The 15,778-nt window shown below is 29.0% G+C and overlaps 2 protein-coding genes across 5 annotated transcripts in view; one reads left to right on the forward strand and one right to left on the reverse strand.

The window, feature by feature from the left end:
- Positions 1-15,778, forward strand: part of LOC116774139 (UDP-glucosyltransferase 2-like) — a 217,049-nt gene that overhangs the window by 150,876 nt on the left and 50,395 nt on the right. The window contains exon 1 of one of the 3 annotated variants that reach the window (XM_061523760.1): positions 8,870-8,881. The exons of the other annotated variants lie outside the window; for them this stretch is intronic. The gene's annotated coding sequence lies outside the window, so the exon portion shown is untranslated. Of the gene's footprint in view, positions 1-8,869; positions 8,882-15,778 lie in introns of those variants that run through there. 3 annotated transcript variants of the gene reach the window in all.
- On the reverse strand, positions 2,205-10,777 carry LOC116774083 (apyrase-like). Of its 2 annotated transcripts, XM_061523758.1 has the most exons (12): positions 10,517-10,777; positions 9,848-10,070; positions 9,462-9,659; positions 9,254-9,384; positions 9,024-9,171; positions 8,722-8,848; positions 8,489-8,643; positions 7,746-7,836; positions 7,489-7,635; positions 5,627-5,793; positions 4,919-5,088; positions 2,205-2,471 (listed from the first exon to the last, which is right to left on the reverse strand). In XM_061523758.1, the coding sequence occupies exons 1-11, from the start codon at positions 10,612-10,614 to the stop codon at positions 4,948-4,950; spliced, it is 1,626 nt and encodes a 541-aa protein (XP_061379742.1). In that variant the 5' UTR covers positions 10,615-10,777; the 3' UTR covers positions 2,205-2,471; positions 4,919-4,947. The 2 variants fall into 2 exon arrangements, with proteins under 2 accessions (XP_061379742.1, XP_061379741.1); XM_061523757.1 differs by lacking the exon at positions 2,205-2,471 and having other exon boundaries at positions 4,102-5,088.

Genomic DNA, 15,778 nt, shown 5'->3' on the forward strand with positions numbered 1-15,778 from the left:
TTGCACGAGCAATGAAACAATCCCAACACCTAAAAACAGAACTAGGTTGATGCAGGATAGAAGGTTATTGCACATATCAACAACCCGGGAGAGGAAATGGTGGGAAAAGGGAAAGGACGAATCGGACAAAACGCAGCCATTAGCGACTACTTCACACCGATCTTCCGCGACAGTATGACACTTCCCTGGTCGAGCCAGGCTACGTTTCAGATATAGTTACTTGACCACAGCTAGGCTCTACTGCCTTAAAAATAATTATTCTTTAAAATTCATTATAATTAATACAATGAATGCAAATAATTATAAATCACATTACTTCTGAATAAATATATTTAAAAACATTCTCATCAATTACTTGTTTACATTTTTTTATCATCGTTTGTAATGACTATAATAGTTCTCTACTCTTAACACATAATAAAATAGCCCTAAGGGTATAATTATAATGGCTGTCGTATTTTATGATGACATAATAACAGGTGTGATAACTCATAGTCCAAGATCCCAGGGCCTCTAGAACCTACTTATTATCTAATGGACAAAACATACTAAACAATAGGTTGGTATTAGTATGTACAGTAAAGGTATACATATGTATCTGCTAGCTTATATCGATTTGGCCAATTCTCGGGTACCAGGTGCTACAGGTAAGTAAAATTGGTACTCACTTTACATATAGTATGAGGTCTGATTATTATTTATGTTCTAGGTAATATTATAAATAATTTCAATGTAATTCTGCCACATACTAGCTTTCGATAGAATTTTTGGCCATACACTTTAAATATTGACATCAAAAAATCTTTTTTTTATATGATAGGAGGCAAACGAGTAGGCTAGCCATCTGATGGTAAGTGTTCATCGCCGCCCATGAACACTTGTGGAGCCCGAAGACTCCAGAGTTCGTTGCCGACCTTTTAGATCACAATCTTACTTACAGTCTGATATTTTATTTTCAATTTTAATATTTAGGGGGCTATTTAAATGTATTTTGTAAGTTGCCACACCAATCCTAGAGGTCAAATATCATTCGTCCATCCATTCATCCATCGTTCATGATAATTACCCTTGTAATACTGTTTCATTAAAATTATCTCGTAATTTGTCCAAACGATTGCTGAATAACGCTATAATCATAAGAAATTTTGTGTTATTTTCCTGCCTTATCATTGTTGTTAATTTTTAGTAACGGATATCAATATAAAAATAAAATTGTTTTTGTCAATTAAAAATACATATTTTTTCGCCTTTTTGACAAAAAACTGTAAATTGATTCTGAATACGAGAACGCCGTGTAAGACAATTTATAACTAAATATTAGTAAATTTACAGAATAAGGAATATAACATTATTTCATAAAATTGGCATATAAAGAGATATATTTCATTTTAAGCAACGCCGGCTTTTGTTTCAGTATATGCAACTAGCAACTATCTTAGTTAGAATCAAATATATACAAGGAAGTTTGTCGAACTAATATTATTTTATAACAACGAATAAGAAAAAAATATCCATTCATATTTCTCTAGACATATTTTAATATCGTAACTTGTACAGTACTCTCACTTCATTCATTTTTAAATAAGTTTAATTTCACTCGAAACATTAATTTTTTTTTTTTTTCGACAATATTTTTTTATGATATTTCAGAAATCCCAGTCACTTAAATCTAATTTGATGGCAAAAGGAATTTTATATTAAAGAAACCATATTTAAAATCAACCTATATTAAAAAAATACAAAAGGTGATATTTTCAATTAAAATAATTGCAAGGAAATATATTATAAAAAGTAGGAAACTGTATTTGTAAATTTTAATTAATGTATTGCAACTTTTAGCAAAACATTAAAAATTACAGAACATAAATAGAGCAGCAACTATTTCTTATTATTTTTAAGGCTGAAAAAAAATTATTTTTCTCAGAAAATATTTTTGGGTTTAATAGTTACTGGAGAAAATATTATCACTAATTTTGGTTAATCCATTGAAAAACAGTCACAGATCGTTACATATTTTACTACAATTTTGGATAAATTTATTTTTGCAATAATTGTTATCGTATTCATCCGTTTAAAGAGATTATTTTTCCTTTGAAAATAAAACATCTTAAAAATAATGAAAAAAAAAAAACTTCACTCAATCAATCAAAATAGATATAAGGAATAATAAAGAACTAACTTTCTTTGTTATCTAGTTTGATGAAAAAATCTATAATAGATATAAATAAAAATCACGTACATGCAATTCATATTTAATTTATACCATCTGATAAAATATTCTGGATAGACTCTAACTTTATCACCCCTTAAGTTTAGTATTGTAATGTACTTGGAAGCGTTACAGTAAAATAAAAATGACCACGTTTAAAGAAGCAGGCAGTAAGCGTACAGGAAAACCGAATTTCTTGTTTTCTCAGATGAACCATTTTCAGGAAAAATCTGCTATGATGAATACGACTTTCCGCCGACTTCTGTAAGGAAGAGGTTAACAACTCAATTGTTTTTTTTTTGTTTGTTACCTAATAACTTTCGGATGGTGAAGCGGTTTTAAATTTTTTTTAAATTTGAAAGATGGTGCTTCCTGTCTCGTCCCATTTCAATTTGGTCCAGTTCTGACATTGGCAACTATGAGAAAACCATATAAGACTAAAATTTGTATTCAAGTATATTGGCGACAAATTAATGCGTAACTTTAACGCAAACTGATTTCAATTTATTTATTTATTTATAAGGGTAGACTTAACAAATAGTCCCATGATTATTACAATAAAACCTGATTATGGAATGCTAATAAAATTGAGGAAAATCCTTAAAATATGTAGGCAGACATAATAAACATTAAGTATGGCATTAGTTACGGTGATCTTCTTCTTCTTCCTGGCAATTATCCCAGACAAGACAGATTTTGTCTCAAAAGGACTCGTATCCAGAGCCGTAAAAACATTTACAAAAAAAAAAAGACAGATTTTGTAATCTTGTTATTAACCGAATTCAAAAGTAAAGGAGGTTCACAATAAGTCGAGAGTTTTTTATGTATGTTTCCCGATTTCCCAAATACTCCTCGATAAAGTTATGAAATTCTTTTTTATCTGAATGATTGCATCTCGGAGGTGATCTTAAAGTAACTAAATCAGGTTTTTATAATGGAATCCTCTACAAATTGAAAGAAATAAAAAAAGTTGAATATCATAAATTAATTAAATCAGCTCCTTTTACATGAAAGTGCATTAAGGAAAGCCTTTCGTGTGTTGTGTTGTATTTCTTTCTTAATTACTCTCGAGTCTATTACAGACTCCTGAGCTCGACTTTTCTCATAAGAGATGCACGTAAGGATGTTCTCTCCAACTTGAAACAGCTAAAATATCCTACGTACCCATTTAATAATTACACTAAAAAGCAAGAAAAACAAACTTTTAAATGAAAAAAACGACTTCAAAGAAAACAATATAGAAACACAAGAAGTAAGTTAGTTAGGTATTGTGATTAAAGAACAATTTTTATCTCACAGCTTTGTCCTTGAAATACATATTATGACTGAATTATATTATGTTATATATTCCTAAAACGAGGCAAGTTTCTATTTATATAAATAAATTATTCAACAGATGACATTCAATGTATTTCCATATTATATAACATTACATCTATATAGATTTTTAAATAACATGAAGTACGTTAACTTAAAACAGTGATATTATTCGTTGTGACTTAAATATAAATATTAAAAAATGAAAATCATGACCGATTTGCAAAATAGAATACAGTGATTACTTTAAAAATATTCCCTTAGAAATTATATATATGTATAATTACATTTTAATTAATCAGCCAATTTACAACGTATCATAATCATTGTCATATAATTTTTAACTTGTAATCTTATCCGAGAGACAGTAACTGCCATCGCAATAATACAAATTGTACAATAGTTATCTTATCTCTGCGTAAGTAATCAACGGTATTACAAGTTAATATTCATTTCAATGATTCACTTGCAATATTATCTTCGACCCAAATCTTTGTTTTGTCTTTAAACTATTATTTTATATTTTTTTTCAATGTGATACATTGTTTTTGATTAAGTTATATTTTATATTTTTAAATAATTTTACTGCAAACGGTATTGTTATGTTAAATAAAATCTAATGAGGAAAGAACGGAACTAGAGAAACGATAGATCAAATTTGAGATGATATTTCTTAAATTTGCTAATATTGTAAGACTATCAAAATTAAAAAGATCTATTGTCATTTTAATAATATTGTGATCGGATGACTGTGAGATAATTACTCTATTATATCAAATAAATAGAAAACCCGTCGTTAGAAATATCACATAAAATATTTGTGAGCGTTCTTATTTGAGATGATTCATGAAAAGCGATCTATTCAATTTGAAATACAGTTTAATTTTGTATAACGCTATAAAGGCTGTATTAAAACAGTGTCCTCATTGTGTTCTTTGAAGCGCTTTGTTTCAGCTTAGGCCACGTTAATTAATAGTAGATAGTTGTATAAGGACATTTATAAAATAAATAAATATCACAACACTAACGTTAAATATTACTTAATATATACGCAATTCTAAAAGTACTTCAATTTCTATATATATTTATTATAATATTTGAATCATAAATTTACATAAAAGCTTTATATTTACGAGATGATTTATAAATATTGATAATATATAAGTCTATGGTAAATTTTTATTAAAAATATTATAGGTTTCCACTTCTGTTGTCTATTTTTCTCTTTTGTTTTTTGTATATCCGTTTAAAGTTGTGCAAAAAGTATGGTAAAAGCAGTTTATGGGTACGACAAAACGTTTGTAACAGCGTTATTTGGCACGTTACTTCGACAATAAATAAACATTATTGCTAGTTTCGAATGAACCACGTATGACACAAAAGATATTTTACTATAATCGAGGGAGAATTCTATTATTAATTCAGTTCTCTAAACATGGATCTTTTATCAGTATCCGTCCGTCCAAGTCCTTCATGATCGGCGACTGATGCCGTACGTAACGTAACAGTATGTCGTAATCAACACCCAACACTTCTACGTTCTGGCGATTATTCGATATCATCTGTAAAAAAAAAAATATCATGCGTAACATATAACTCTTCGTACATAAAAACTTTTTGCATTAACAAAATTCCGCTTTTGTAAATATATATATAAATTACCAAATACTTTTTATTCATAATGTTGTAATCTGTTTAAATAAAGATTCATACATAAGGCCCGTCAACCAGGCGAAATACTATCAACGCTTGCAATATTTTTACTCAATAATTAATACTATATATAGCTTTAACAGAATATTGTATACAGTACATTCTTACGAGTACTGCACATATATTACAGAAGTATAACTGATGTAACTAAATTTTTTAAAGGAAATATCCCTATAATTGTAATTCTTTTTTGAGAAATTAATTAAGTATTTATAGTTTTTGAGTAGTTAACAAAAAAACTAAAATATTTCTTTAGTCACATCCATAACTGTTTAACATAAGATGTTGATGGGATTTTTTACTTTAAACAATTATGTCTGTAGCAATATTTATACATTTATAATAATAAAAATAACTCGTTAAAAAATAAAAAAAAAAGTTACTCACAGTAAACCCATCACCGCCTCCGCCAATAAACGACTGTGAGACCATTTTATAAACTTTACTTGTAACCAGAGGCTCGTATGTTGGTATATCACAATAATTGCACCTTATTGTAACGCTTACAACTCTATCGTTAACGGGACGGGCGCCATCAAACATGACTCGCATGCCTGCACAGGAAATATATTTTATAGGTACAGATCTTACTGATAATTATGTTTGGAGCATATTATTATAGTTATAATTTACTTGATAAAACTTGTTATTATTAATATGAATGTGATACAATTACAAAGTCGTGGTGGCCTGGAGGTTAAAGGCCCGCCTCTCACACGTGAGGGCGCGAGTTCGAAACCTGGCAAGTAACAATGTGATCTTTTCATATGTACTTTCTAAAAGTATTTAGACCCCACTAGACCAGGGTAGAAGCTTCAAAAAGTTGGTATGTTTTCTGTTCGTTGAAATCTCTACTTTTCGATGGTGAAAAAAAATATATATGTTAATATAGTAAATCTTCTCAGAAAACCAAGTAGAAGAAGATGCTGATGCTGACATAATTGAAACCGCGATAAAAGTTGCAATGGTTCTGAAAATTGCTCCAATATTGAAAAAGAAACCTAAGAAGAAGTTAATGATTCAGAAGAAATTGTGGATGAAGAACCAACGCAGTCTGGAAATAATGTTGGAGAGGAAGAAGGTAATAGTCACGAAGATTTCGAAGATGTACTAGAATCGGAGATGTTTGACGAATCTAGCGATGAAGAAATGTCGTCAAAAAAACAAAAACTAATGGATAAGTGATTAGAATTGAAGATAAGGTATTTATGAATCATAAGATTAATGTGTTAAAAATATTGTAATGAATAACGTAATCAGAATAAAGGATCTACATTTAATTGTACGATTTACATTTATATTTTTATATAATGAGATTTTCTATGACGTAAATGTAATAAGCATTAAATAAATCAACTTTTTAATTGAAACAAATTGCAGTAATCACATTTTTTAAATGAAATTATTTATAATAATTTAAAAAAAAAATTCGAATTCGAGTTTTTTTCGATTTTTTGCATTTTCTGAGAAGATTTACTATAGTAACATATATATTTTTTTTCACCATCGAAAAGTAGAGATTGCAACGAACAGAAAACATACCAACTTTTTGAAAAAAGCTGATATTTTGACGGGTGAGTTTTCAATTGAAAATTAGGGGGTTTTTTCGATATTAATTCAAAATAAGGTGAAAAAATAAATATTTTTAATCAAATAAATAACAGCGTATTTGGGACATAAAAAGGTAAGTTTTCACCAAATTTCGTTGAAAAAAAAAATTTTTGTAAAAGATAAAAATAAAAAACCAAAAACTTGGTTTTTTGAATTTTTCACATAAATTTTGAGGTTATGTGAAAAAAGTGTTAATACAAAAGTTTTAGATCTTTTTATTACCTACAACTTTGCCATTTGACTTTTTTCGATAGGACTTTTAGTTTTGCCGGAAATCGAGAAAAACCGTTTTTTACCCTTAAAAACTCACCCCCATCCCCTCCCCGACCTCAGATCGCCCGTAAATTATTTTTCCCTTCATTTTTATAATATTCCCCTCCTTTTCTAATGGGTTTCATCCTACTACGATTTTAATTGGTTTTAAAAATTATCGACCCTGGTCTACACTGACAGGTGGTCAAGGAAAATATCGTGAGGAAATCTGGTCTTATTAGATTGAAATCGCCAACCCGTCTTGAGCAAGCGTGGTGATTAATGCTCTAACCTTCTCCATGTGAGATGAGGCCTTTGCTCAGCAGTGGGCTCCAATAGGCTGATGATGATGATGATGATGATGATACAATTATATTAATTTAAACCTGACACTTGCACCATCCTTCTGCCAGGCCGTGAATGATTAGCCACAGCATACTCAAGCATTTCCAAAATATGATCTCCTCTTAAATCATACTTCTCAACGTTGTTCTCAAACGGAATTGAAAGCATTACGCTTTCGAATGTTACATCTACAAACGATATTGTATTACATTTTCATCAGTAAAGACTACACAACATATTTTATAACGCTTGTACGTAAAGTAACATCATTTTAAAATATCTAAAAATATATATTTACTTCCTATTTCGATGTCCGAACGAACGTCACCAGTGTTAATGACGCAAAAATTCGCTTCATTCCACGTATTCTTCCCTGATTTCAATACAGTCTATAAAAGATATCGTGTAATAAGAAATGTTCTTAAAAAAATATTATTTATAAGAATATGTAAACATATAGACAAACCATGAAATGGTGGATTGAATGGAGGTAGAATATAATTTTTGCACCACCAAAAATATGTATTAAAAATATATATATATGAGGAAATTATTGAATTAATAGAATTAATGACTCAGTAGGAATAGGAATATCTCTTTGGAATCAAACTTAATTTAAAATACTTTGCACCTAAATATATTAAACATTTATGCATACTTATAATTTAACTTAAAACAACTTAATTTCAATATTTCAATGCATGAGATATAAAGAAAAAAAATTTATAGTATTTAAGTTACAAGCGAGCCAGAGAGATATAACTGCCCATTGTCAAATACCTTTTTTTACTCGGTGTTTTATTTTTGGTGACATCTTTTCGTTTATTTATACTATTTTGGTTATGTGTGGACAGAATCGAATGTTACATACATAGCGGATCACATATATAATGGTTAAAAATATAACATCCACAGCTCGTTATAAGCTACGACTTAATCGGATAAAAATGGTATACATAAGCCACGAATGCTATTCACAAACAGAATTTTGTATAGTATATTGCACTATTTAAAGACAGAAGCTACGATAATACTCCTTACTTCGTGCATAAAAGCATCGCAAATAAAACTACCAAGATTGCATTCTCCACAATTACATCTTGAGGACATGTGGACTTTAGAGACTCCAATCAATTCAGTTGCTTGTTCAGTTATAACTGGCAGATACTCATTAATCTTTTCTAAGACGTCAGGAGCTGTCGTGAAACACAAATTATGGATTTATGATTTGTACAAAAGTTTTAATACTTTTTACTAACAAATAAATATGTCACCTGGAAGAACATTGTTGCCTATATAATGAGGATCACCAACCCAACTGATAAGATCTCCGTTATCATTGAAATAAAGTTTAATTTCCCCTAGAAATGCGGTATGAGCTCCAGCTTGAACGATCAATACCTGAAAGAAATTCCTACTTTAAAATAATAAACATTTTTTACCTTAGACTCCTTTTCCAAATAACTCCATAAAAATATTTTTAAGAAATACGACCAAAACCTTTTAAAACAATCTTTTTTTAAGACAGATTAATAAAAAATTTAAAACTCCTTATAATATGAACTTGTTTTCTTACAGATCTTGTTGCCTGTTCTACCACAACGGGATAAGGTCCCAATGGAGTCCAAGTCGAACCTTCTGGAGGGTCACTGTTTGATAGAAGTGTATGACTATGACCTCCGACAATTATGTCTATATGGGGACCAGCATTAAGGGCTATTTTACTGAAATCAGTACGTAATGTCGTTGAAACTAACCTCACTACAACACAAATATATAAAAAATATTATTTTTAATTGGTTGTACCGATCTATATCTATCCCACAGTGTGATAGAACCACAATGATATTTATTCCTTGCTCGTTTAACTTTTCAGCTTCTCGTCTAACAGCTTCAACTTCGTCCGTAAAGTTTAAATTTCCTGTACTTGCAAGTTCCTGAAAATTTTAGTTTTGCATACTTAGATTTTCTACCATTGAAAAATTTCCAGTTTAATTTTTGCAAAATAACTTACGTCAGTACTCGATATTATAACACCTATTATACCAATCTTCCGACCTCCCTTTTCGACTACAATGCTAGGCTTGTACAATCCTTGTATCGTTGGTTCATCGTCGTCGATAATATTAGCGGTAACAACTTGAGATTGGAGATGTTGAAGGTATGGAACAACACCTTCAATACCATTATCAAACTCATGATTTCCTAACACCTGTGAAGAAATATATTCGGAAGAATTTCCTTAATTTATAAACACGATTAATCAAACACTATTTTTATTTGTTGTACTCATTTCTAATATGTATACATGTAAAAGAAAAAACTAAGCCCCAATATAAAGAACAAAAATTTGTTATACAGAATATTTTAATATATAAGTATATTTGTAAACTTACTAACATGTGCATCGTGATGGACCATGTTCATAAAATCCTGAGTGACATTCCATCTCAATAAATTATACCAGATAGTTCCTTGAAAAGAGTCCCCTCCGTTCAATACTAAGGACTCTGGGTTCCTCTCAAGTCCATCTCTGATAAGGGTTGCGAGGCGGGCGAAGCCTCCGATACAAGGAGCTGCCGTTGGATTGCAGACAGATCCAAACGGACTAGTTTCTACGAATCTATCAATGAAAATTACATTACAGCTTTATAAGTGAATCGTTTACCCAATGTGTTTAGCCTGTTTTAAGGATTTGTTGTCAGACAGCATGTATATACTTTCTTCTGCTATAAAATTTTCGGCTTACGAATGGCAAACTTTTGAAAAATTTTCAACAACAGTATCATACAACAATATTACTCGCTAAGATATGAAATTGGTTTTTTATATTAGGTCAGTATTGCCTAATAGCGTAAATAATTTAAATGAACCCTGTTTTAAAGAAAATTTATTTAATTAAATAGTTTTGACTCAGCAATATAATTGCTTTAAATTAAACGGTCTCAACGATTGCTTACTATGTGTTCATTGATTTATAATATATTATTTATACATAAAGTGTCTCAAACCACATAAGAATCAATATTATGTATGTACCATTTGTAATCCAATTGTGACCAACATTACCTTGCGTGAAAGTCATTATAATGAATAATGTTTAACTCGTAAAACTTTTCACTGCGTACAGAAATTCCGCACAACAACAATATACACAGAGCGTACATTTCAATAGAAAATATTAAATGGACTAATACTTTAAGACGCCACGATCTTGTCTAGATAAGATATTACCCGATGTATTGTTCTCATTAACAATTATATATAGATACTATCATGATTTATCATAAAATAATCCATTAATCATATAATATGATTAAATAAAGAATGTCTATTGAAAGACCAAAACAATTTTGAGTTGATTGTTATTCAATTTTGTAAAAGATAACATAAATAATTCCAATATTCCTGGAACAGTTTTTTAATATATAAAAATAATATCATAACACGTCTGTTACTTTGACCGTAACGTTAAATTGATTGATTAAACTTACGTTAAATGATTAACAGGATATCTTACTCATTCAGCCCAATAGCGGAGTTTAAATAGCGGAGCGGAGCCCAATAGCGGAGTAAAAAGTTTTCATAATACAAAAAAATATATCCTTATTTTGTAATTGTCCCCTAAAATATTCAAAATATTCAAAACGATGTTCGTAGAGAATTAATAGTTTTATTTAATACTAAAGTAGTTTTTATGTTATTGGCTTAATGTTACAGTGATAATTTTCTCATTGTTGAAACTTACAATATCTTCATTCAGTTCAAAAACAAATAATTGAAACATTACACCAATACCGAGATGATATATTTTTATATATTAACGTTCCGTCAAACATCTCGGTCAATGTTTTCTTATTTTTAAATAATTGCAAACTTTCGGTTCCTTTACAGGAAGAATGATCACGGGCAGACGAGATGAATGTGAACACTGGACTAGATTATATAGACATAAAATAATGAAGGCGTAGTATCTGCAAAAACTTAGTTTCATTCAAATTGTTGATAATTATTAAATCCATATTTCTCCAGAGGCCATGTCATGCTTCCTATCTTCCATTAAATTATTTATTAAATCTTCTATGGGAACATGAAAATCGTTTAGACGTGACTATTTCCTATTTGCAAAGTCATAATAACTTTTTTATCACCAAATTCACTGTGTTATGACGTAATGTCCAATTAAGCTCCTTGCTGAAATTATTTTTAGTTTGAAGCGTTCTTTATCTTAATACTATATACATATGTGTGTGTGTACACACACACATATAAACTCTTATATTGTTTATCTAGATCGATATTAACTCAAAGTTTGTGTAAGAATTAGTGTGTGTTATGTTATATGGTCGGAAAATATCATCCATAGATAATTATTTTCCTAACTATATTCACTTTAACCCGATAACACTACTGCCTCTTAGGCGTAAAAATTATTTTACATGAAATATTTGAGATAATATAAACTAAAAATATATTAAAAACCATAAGTACTTGCTATAACATTTATGCAAAAAAAATTCTTTATTTACGGATATTTTCATGAAAATTCTGTAAACATGACTAATATACTTGGACAACATCCAGTTAAAGCGAGTTTGGAGTAACACTCTCGGGCAATTAAACGCCTATTGTTTGCCAAATTGTAATATCATATGTCAATACATTACTTCTTGTAATAAACTTAAAATTTAAATGTTTTGCTAACATTTACACCAGGATTACACATTATTTAAACAATTTTTTTTCCTATTAAGTCAAATTTATTGTGTGCTGAAATGCATTTTACAGAGAACAGTCCATTTTCTGGATTCACTTTTAGTAATTAGAATTAAATTTTCATATCATTTAAACGTATTATTATTGTGAAAATTAATTTCATGTAATTCTATGTGTTCCTACACCATCGATATATAATATATTCCTTAGTTTATTGTGACAAAATTTTCCTTTAATTGATATGTAATGGATCTTGTATCTCCAGACTTAAAGTAATTGAATCAATCAACCAACGTTAATTGAGATTGGATGTATTATATCCTAATATTATATGTACCAATTTCCAAGCAGATTTTGTTGTGTTGCATCTTATATAACACGATAATCTGTAAGTAAATCATTTATAGATGATTTATAGTAATTTTATAAAATTTTAAGGTGAAATATGTATTAAGTAGTTGTGCTTCACATGATATTTTGTTTCACTTTTCAAATATATACCTTTTCTTATTTAATATACAAATATTATATATTCTTAGAAACAAGGTAAGAATTGACTTTTTAAAAAATAACATTCGATACAATTCCACCGCTAATTTATTAAATTTACACAAAAATAAAAACAATTCTAAATGAATAACTTTCAACTATCTTGAATTAAACTAATCGTTAAATGAAATCCGAATATAACACAATCGAAAGATTTAAACACACTTCTAAAATCTACTAACGACTAAACTATCACACCAACGCGCGTTACGAACGAAAAAGAGCCCTGATGTCCTCTGACAATTGCTTATATGTCGTTTGAGTCTCTCCTACCCTCTCATATTCCTACATTGATTCTCTTCTACCCTCTCATATTTCTACAATATATATATATTATTTTTATTATAGGTTGATAAGAATTTGTTTTTTTAGCATTCACCCTCGCCACCGGACATCTGAAATATTTCTAATGTTGCGGATGCGTTTCCAACCATAGTGGTTGAGGAAAAAGAAAGCGGTGGAAATAAGGAGAAGGCAGGAAAGGGGAAAAGGGAAAAGGCAACCGGCTCTTGGTGAATTAACTTCATTAATAGGTATATACTTGCCTGCTCGCTCATTCTAGGACAGTGACTACTCGAAGATGACAAAATACAAATGGCGCTCACTGCTTCATCCACAGTAAGTACTTTTCAAAACGATATTTTTTTGTAATATCATACTGTATTGTAAAACTAATTTTAAATTTAATCTTTTACGTCTTATAACTCTCGTTTGTAAAAATATTAACATTCTGACTGTTAGGAAGCATTTTTGATAACCTTTACTATGGAGTTTTACGATAAACAAAAATATTAATAATGTTTCATTATTATATTCTAAGTTATTGAGTTATTGATTGATAAAAATATAAAACTAGTTACCATAAACTTAAAAAAATAATATAGAGGGTGACAAATCGTTTAATGACTTCATACAAAAAGCAACTGTTATGAGTTTTTCCTTCCAGAAGGATTGGATTTATAAATTATAGACGATAAGTTATAAAATTATATTACTGTCTACTATTCCCATAAAACGTTTTAAATATTATCTCCATTTCGAGGGGACCCTTTAAGGGTATAAAATAGGAACAAACTTTGAATGAAATTAATATTCACGGATAACTACGCGTCATTTAATTATTTTAAAACTACATATTCCCGACTTTTCGATGATCAAGGTTGCTTCAAATCGACCGAAACATCGGTAGTATGTAGTTTTTATATTTAGTTAATTATCCGAAAATATTAGTGGTATTTAACTGAATACTCGCGAAAGTGTTAGATCTCATTAAACTTTTAATTACTTATTAATAACTAAGCCTGTCGATTTAAAATGGTCTTAAAGATAAAGATCAAAATTGTACCTTTAAAATTACCAAACTTCTAAACATTTTTTTATTAACTCAAGGTAACCACAACAACGTTTTTTGTATTAAATAGTATCCTATATTCATTAGCAGGTTTTAGATCATAGCCGCAAAAAAAAATCATTTGGATCGATTCAGTACATTAGGAGTGAAACTGTTATAGACAAACAAACTTTATTTTATAAATACTTTTGTATATATATATACAAAAGTATATATATTAATGCCTATTCCTTAAACACTACTCTGATCGTTCCTTTTTTGTAATTTTTCGTTATTATAATAAATTAAACGTAATTTATGATTTATCTATACTTTTATAATTATGAAAATAAATACAGCCCCTAAAACAAGTACGTTGTACATTTAACGTTTTACATTTAACGAATGCTATAACAGGTATTGTTCGTTCTATTTTACATTAACTTCGGTAAAAAATGCGTATCGTATCATGATCCCTTGTAGTAATTTCACTTAAGGCTAAGTATGTGAACATTAAATTCTTTACACACTGACGCCAGCAACTATCGTTTTGGGACCCATTACAGCTTGTAAACAGTTAGCAGGGTTGGAAAATTAATTGTAAGGGGATACATTTAATGTTGTTAAGATTACAATTATGATAACAAACTACCTACTTTATTAATTAAGCTTCTGCTATCTTTATGACATAAGTCAATTGAGTTATATATGTGTGTAAGGTAAGGTACTTCTCAAAAATACAAAATAGAAGCAGTGCGCGAAAGAGACGCCCACTCACTTTTCGGTTGTCGGTCGTCGGGGTGTCATCGCTCAAGGATTTGAAGTGTTAATAATGTGTAAGCAATTAGTTCTAAGGCTATTTTAAAGATATTACTCTGTAAGTAGTTTATTCGTTGTTATACCGGTGTTTGCAGTGCATTATTTAGTTTAATATACCTTTTATATTTGTTCGTTATAATTAAAATCTCATTAGCAAATTGTCAAATGTCATATTGTAATTTTATTTTTAAATATTCAAACGAAATTCCTAAATATAAAATATAATTGTGAACGAACTATCTGATTGAAATATTTTCAAAAAGTTCGAAGTTGGTTTCAAATAAGTAAACATTTTAACGAATAAATAATTGATGATATACATCTGGAAAGAAAAAATCTGTTTTAAACACGTTTGTAATATTTGAAATCCATTTATTTTGTACCTTGGTCGAAAGAAATCTTAATTTCCTTAAATGGTTTGGTAAAATAAATTAACCTACCTTTATATACTAAATAAAATTCGTTATATATTGTTGATAATATTTTTGTATTCAAACACATCATTCAAACTTATTTCGACAAAATTCAACAGACTTAAGCAATTATTATGAGAAATTTTTATTTTCAAAGATCATTACGATTCTGACCACGAAAAATTTCAGAAATCTATAAAAGAAAAATGTGCAGAACAATTTTACGCAAGAAAAAAATAAAATTAAAATTTAAAAAAAATAAGAAAAAATCTCAATAATAATAAATACAGAATTGTTTCCTTAATAAAAATGTGCTGACACTATGAAATCACTCCTAAACCTACTCCGGTGACAATTTTGAAAAATTTATTTTTTTATAAATAAACAAACAAAACCAAAACCACTTTGCCGTTCATATTAAATTTAAACATACATGAACATATGTATATCTAGCCAGTGTCATAAAAAATTCAAAAAAATACCAATTTTCAATTATTAAAATAA

The sequence above is a fragment of the Danaus plexippus genome, chromosome 20, assembly GCF_018135715.1.
Source record: "Danaus plexippus chromosome 20, MEX_DaPlex, whole genome shotgun sequence".
Classification (NCBI taxonomy): Eukaryota; Metazoa; Arthropoda; class Insecta; order Lepidoptera; family Nymphalidae; genus Danaus; species Danaus plexippus.

Bases quoted from the DNA above. Each gene is read 5' to 3' on its own strand.
- LOC116774083 (XM_061523758.1), bottom strand. From the start codon at position 10,614: ATGTACGCTCTGTGTATATTGTTGTTGTGCGGAATTTCTGTACGCAGT. The intron at 9,385-9,461 runs GTAAGTTATTTT...TAAAATTTTCAG, and splicing joins TTATAATATCGAGTACTGAC to GAACTTGCAAGTACAGGAAA. The intron at 5,794-7,488 runs GTTTAAATTAAT...TTTCCTGTGCAG, and splicing joins AAGGATGGTGCAAGTGTCAG to GCATGCGAGTCATGTTTGAT.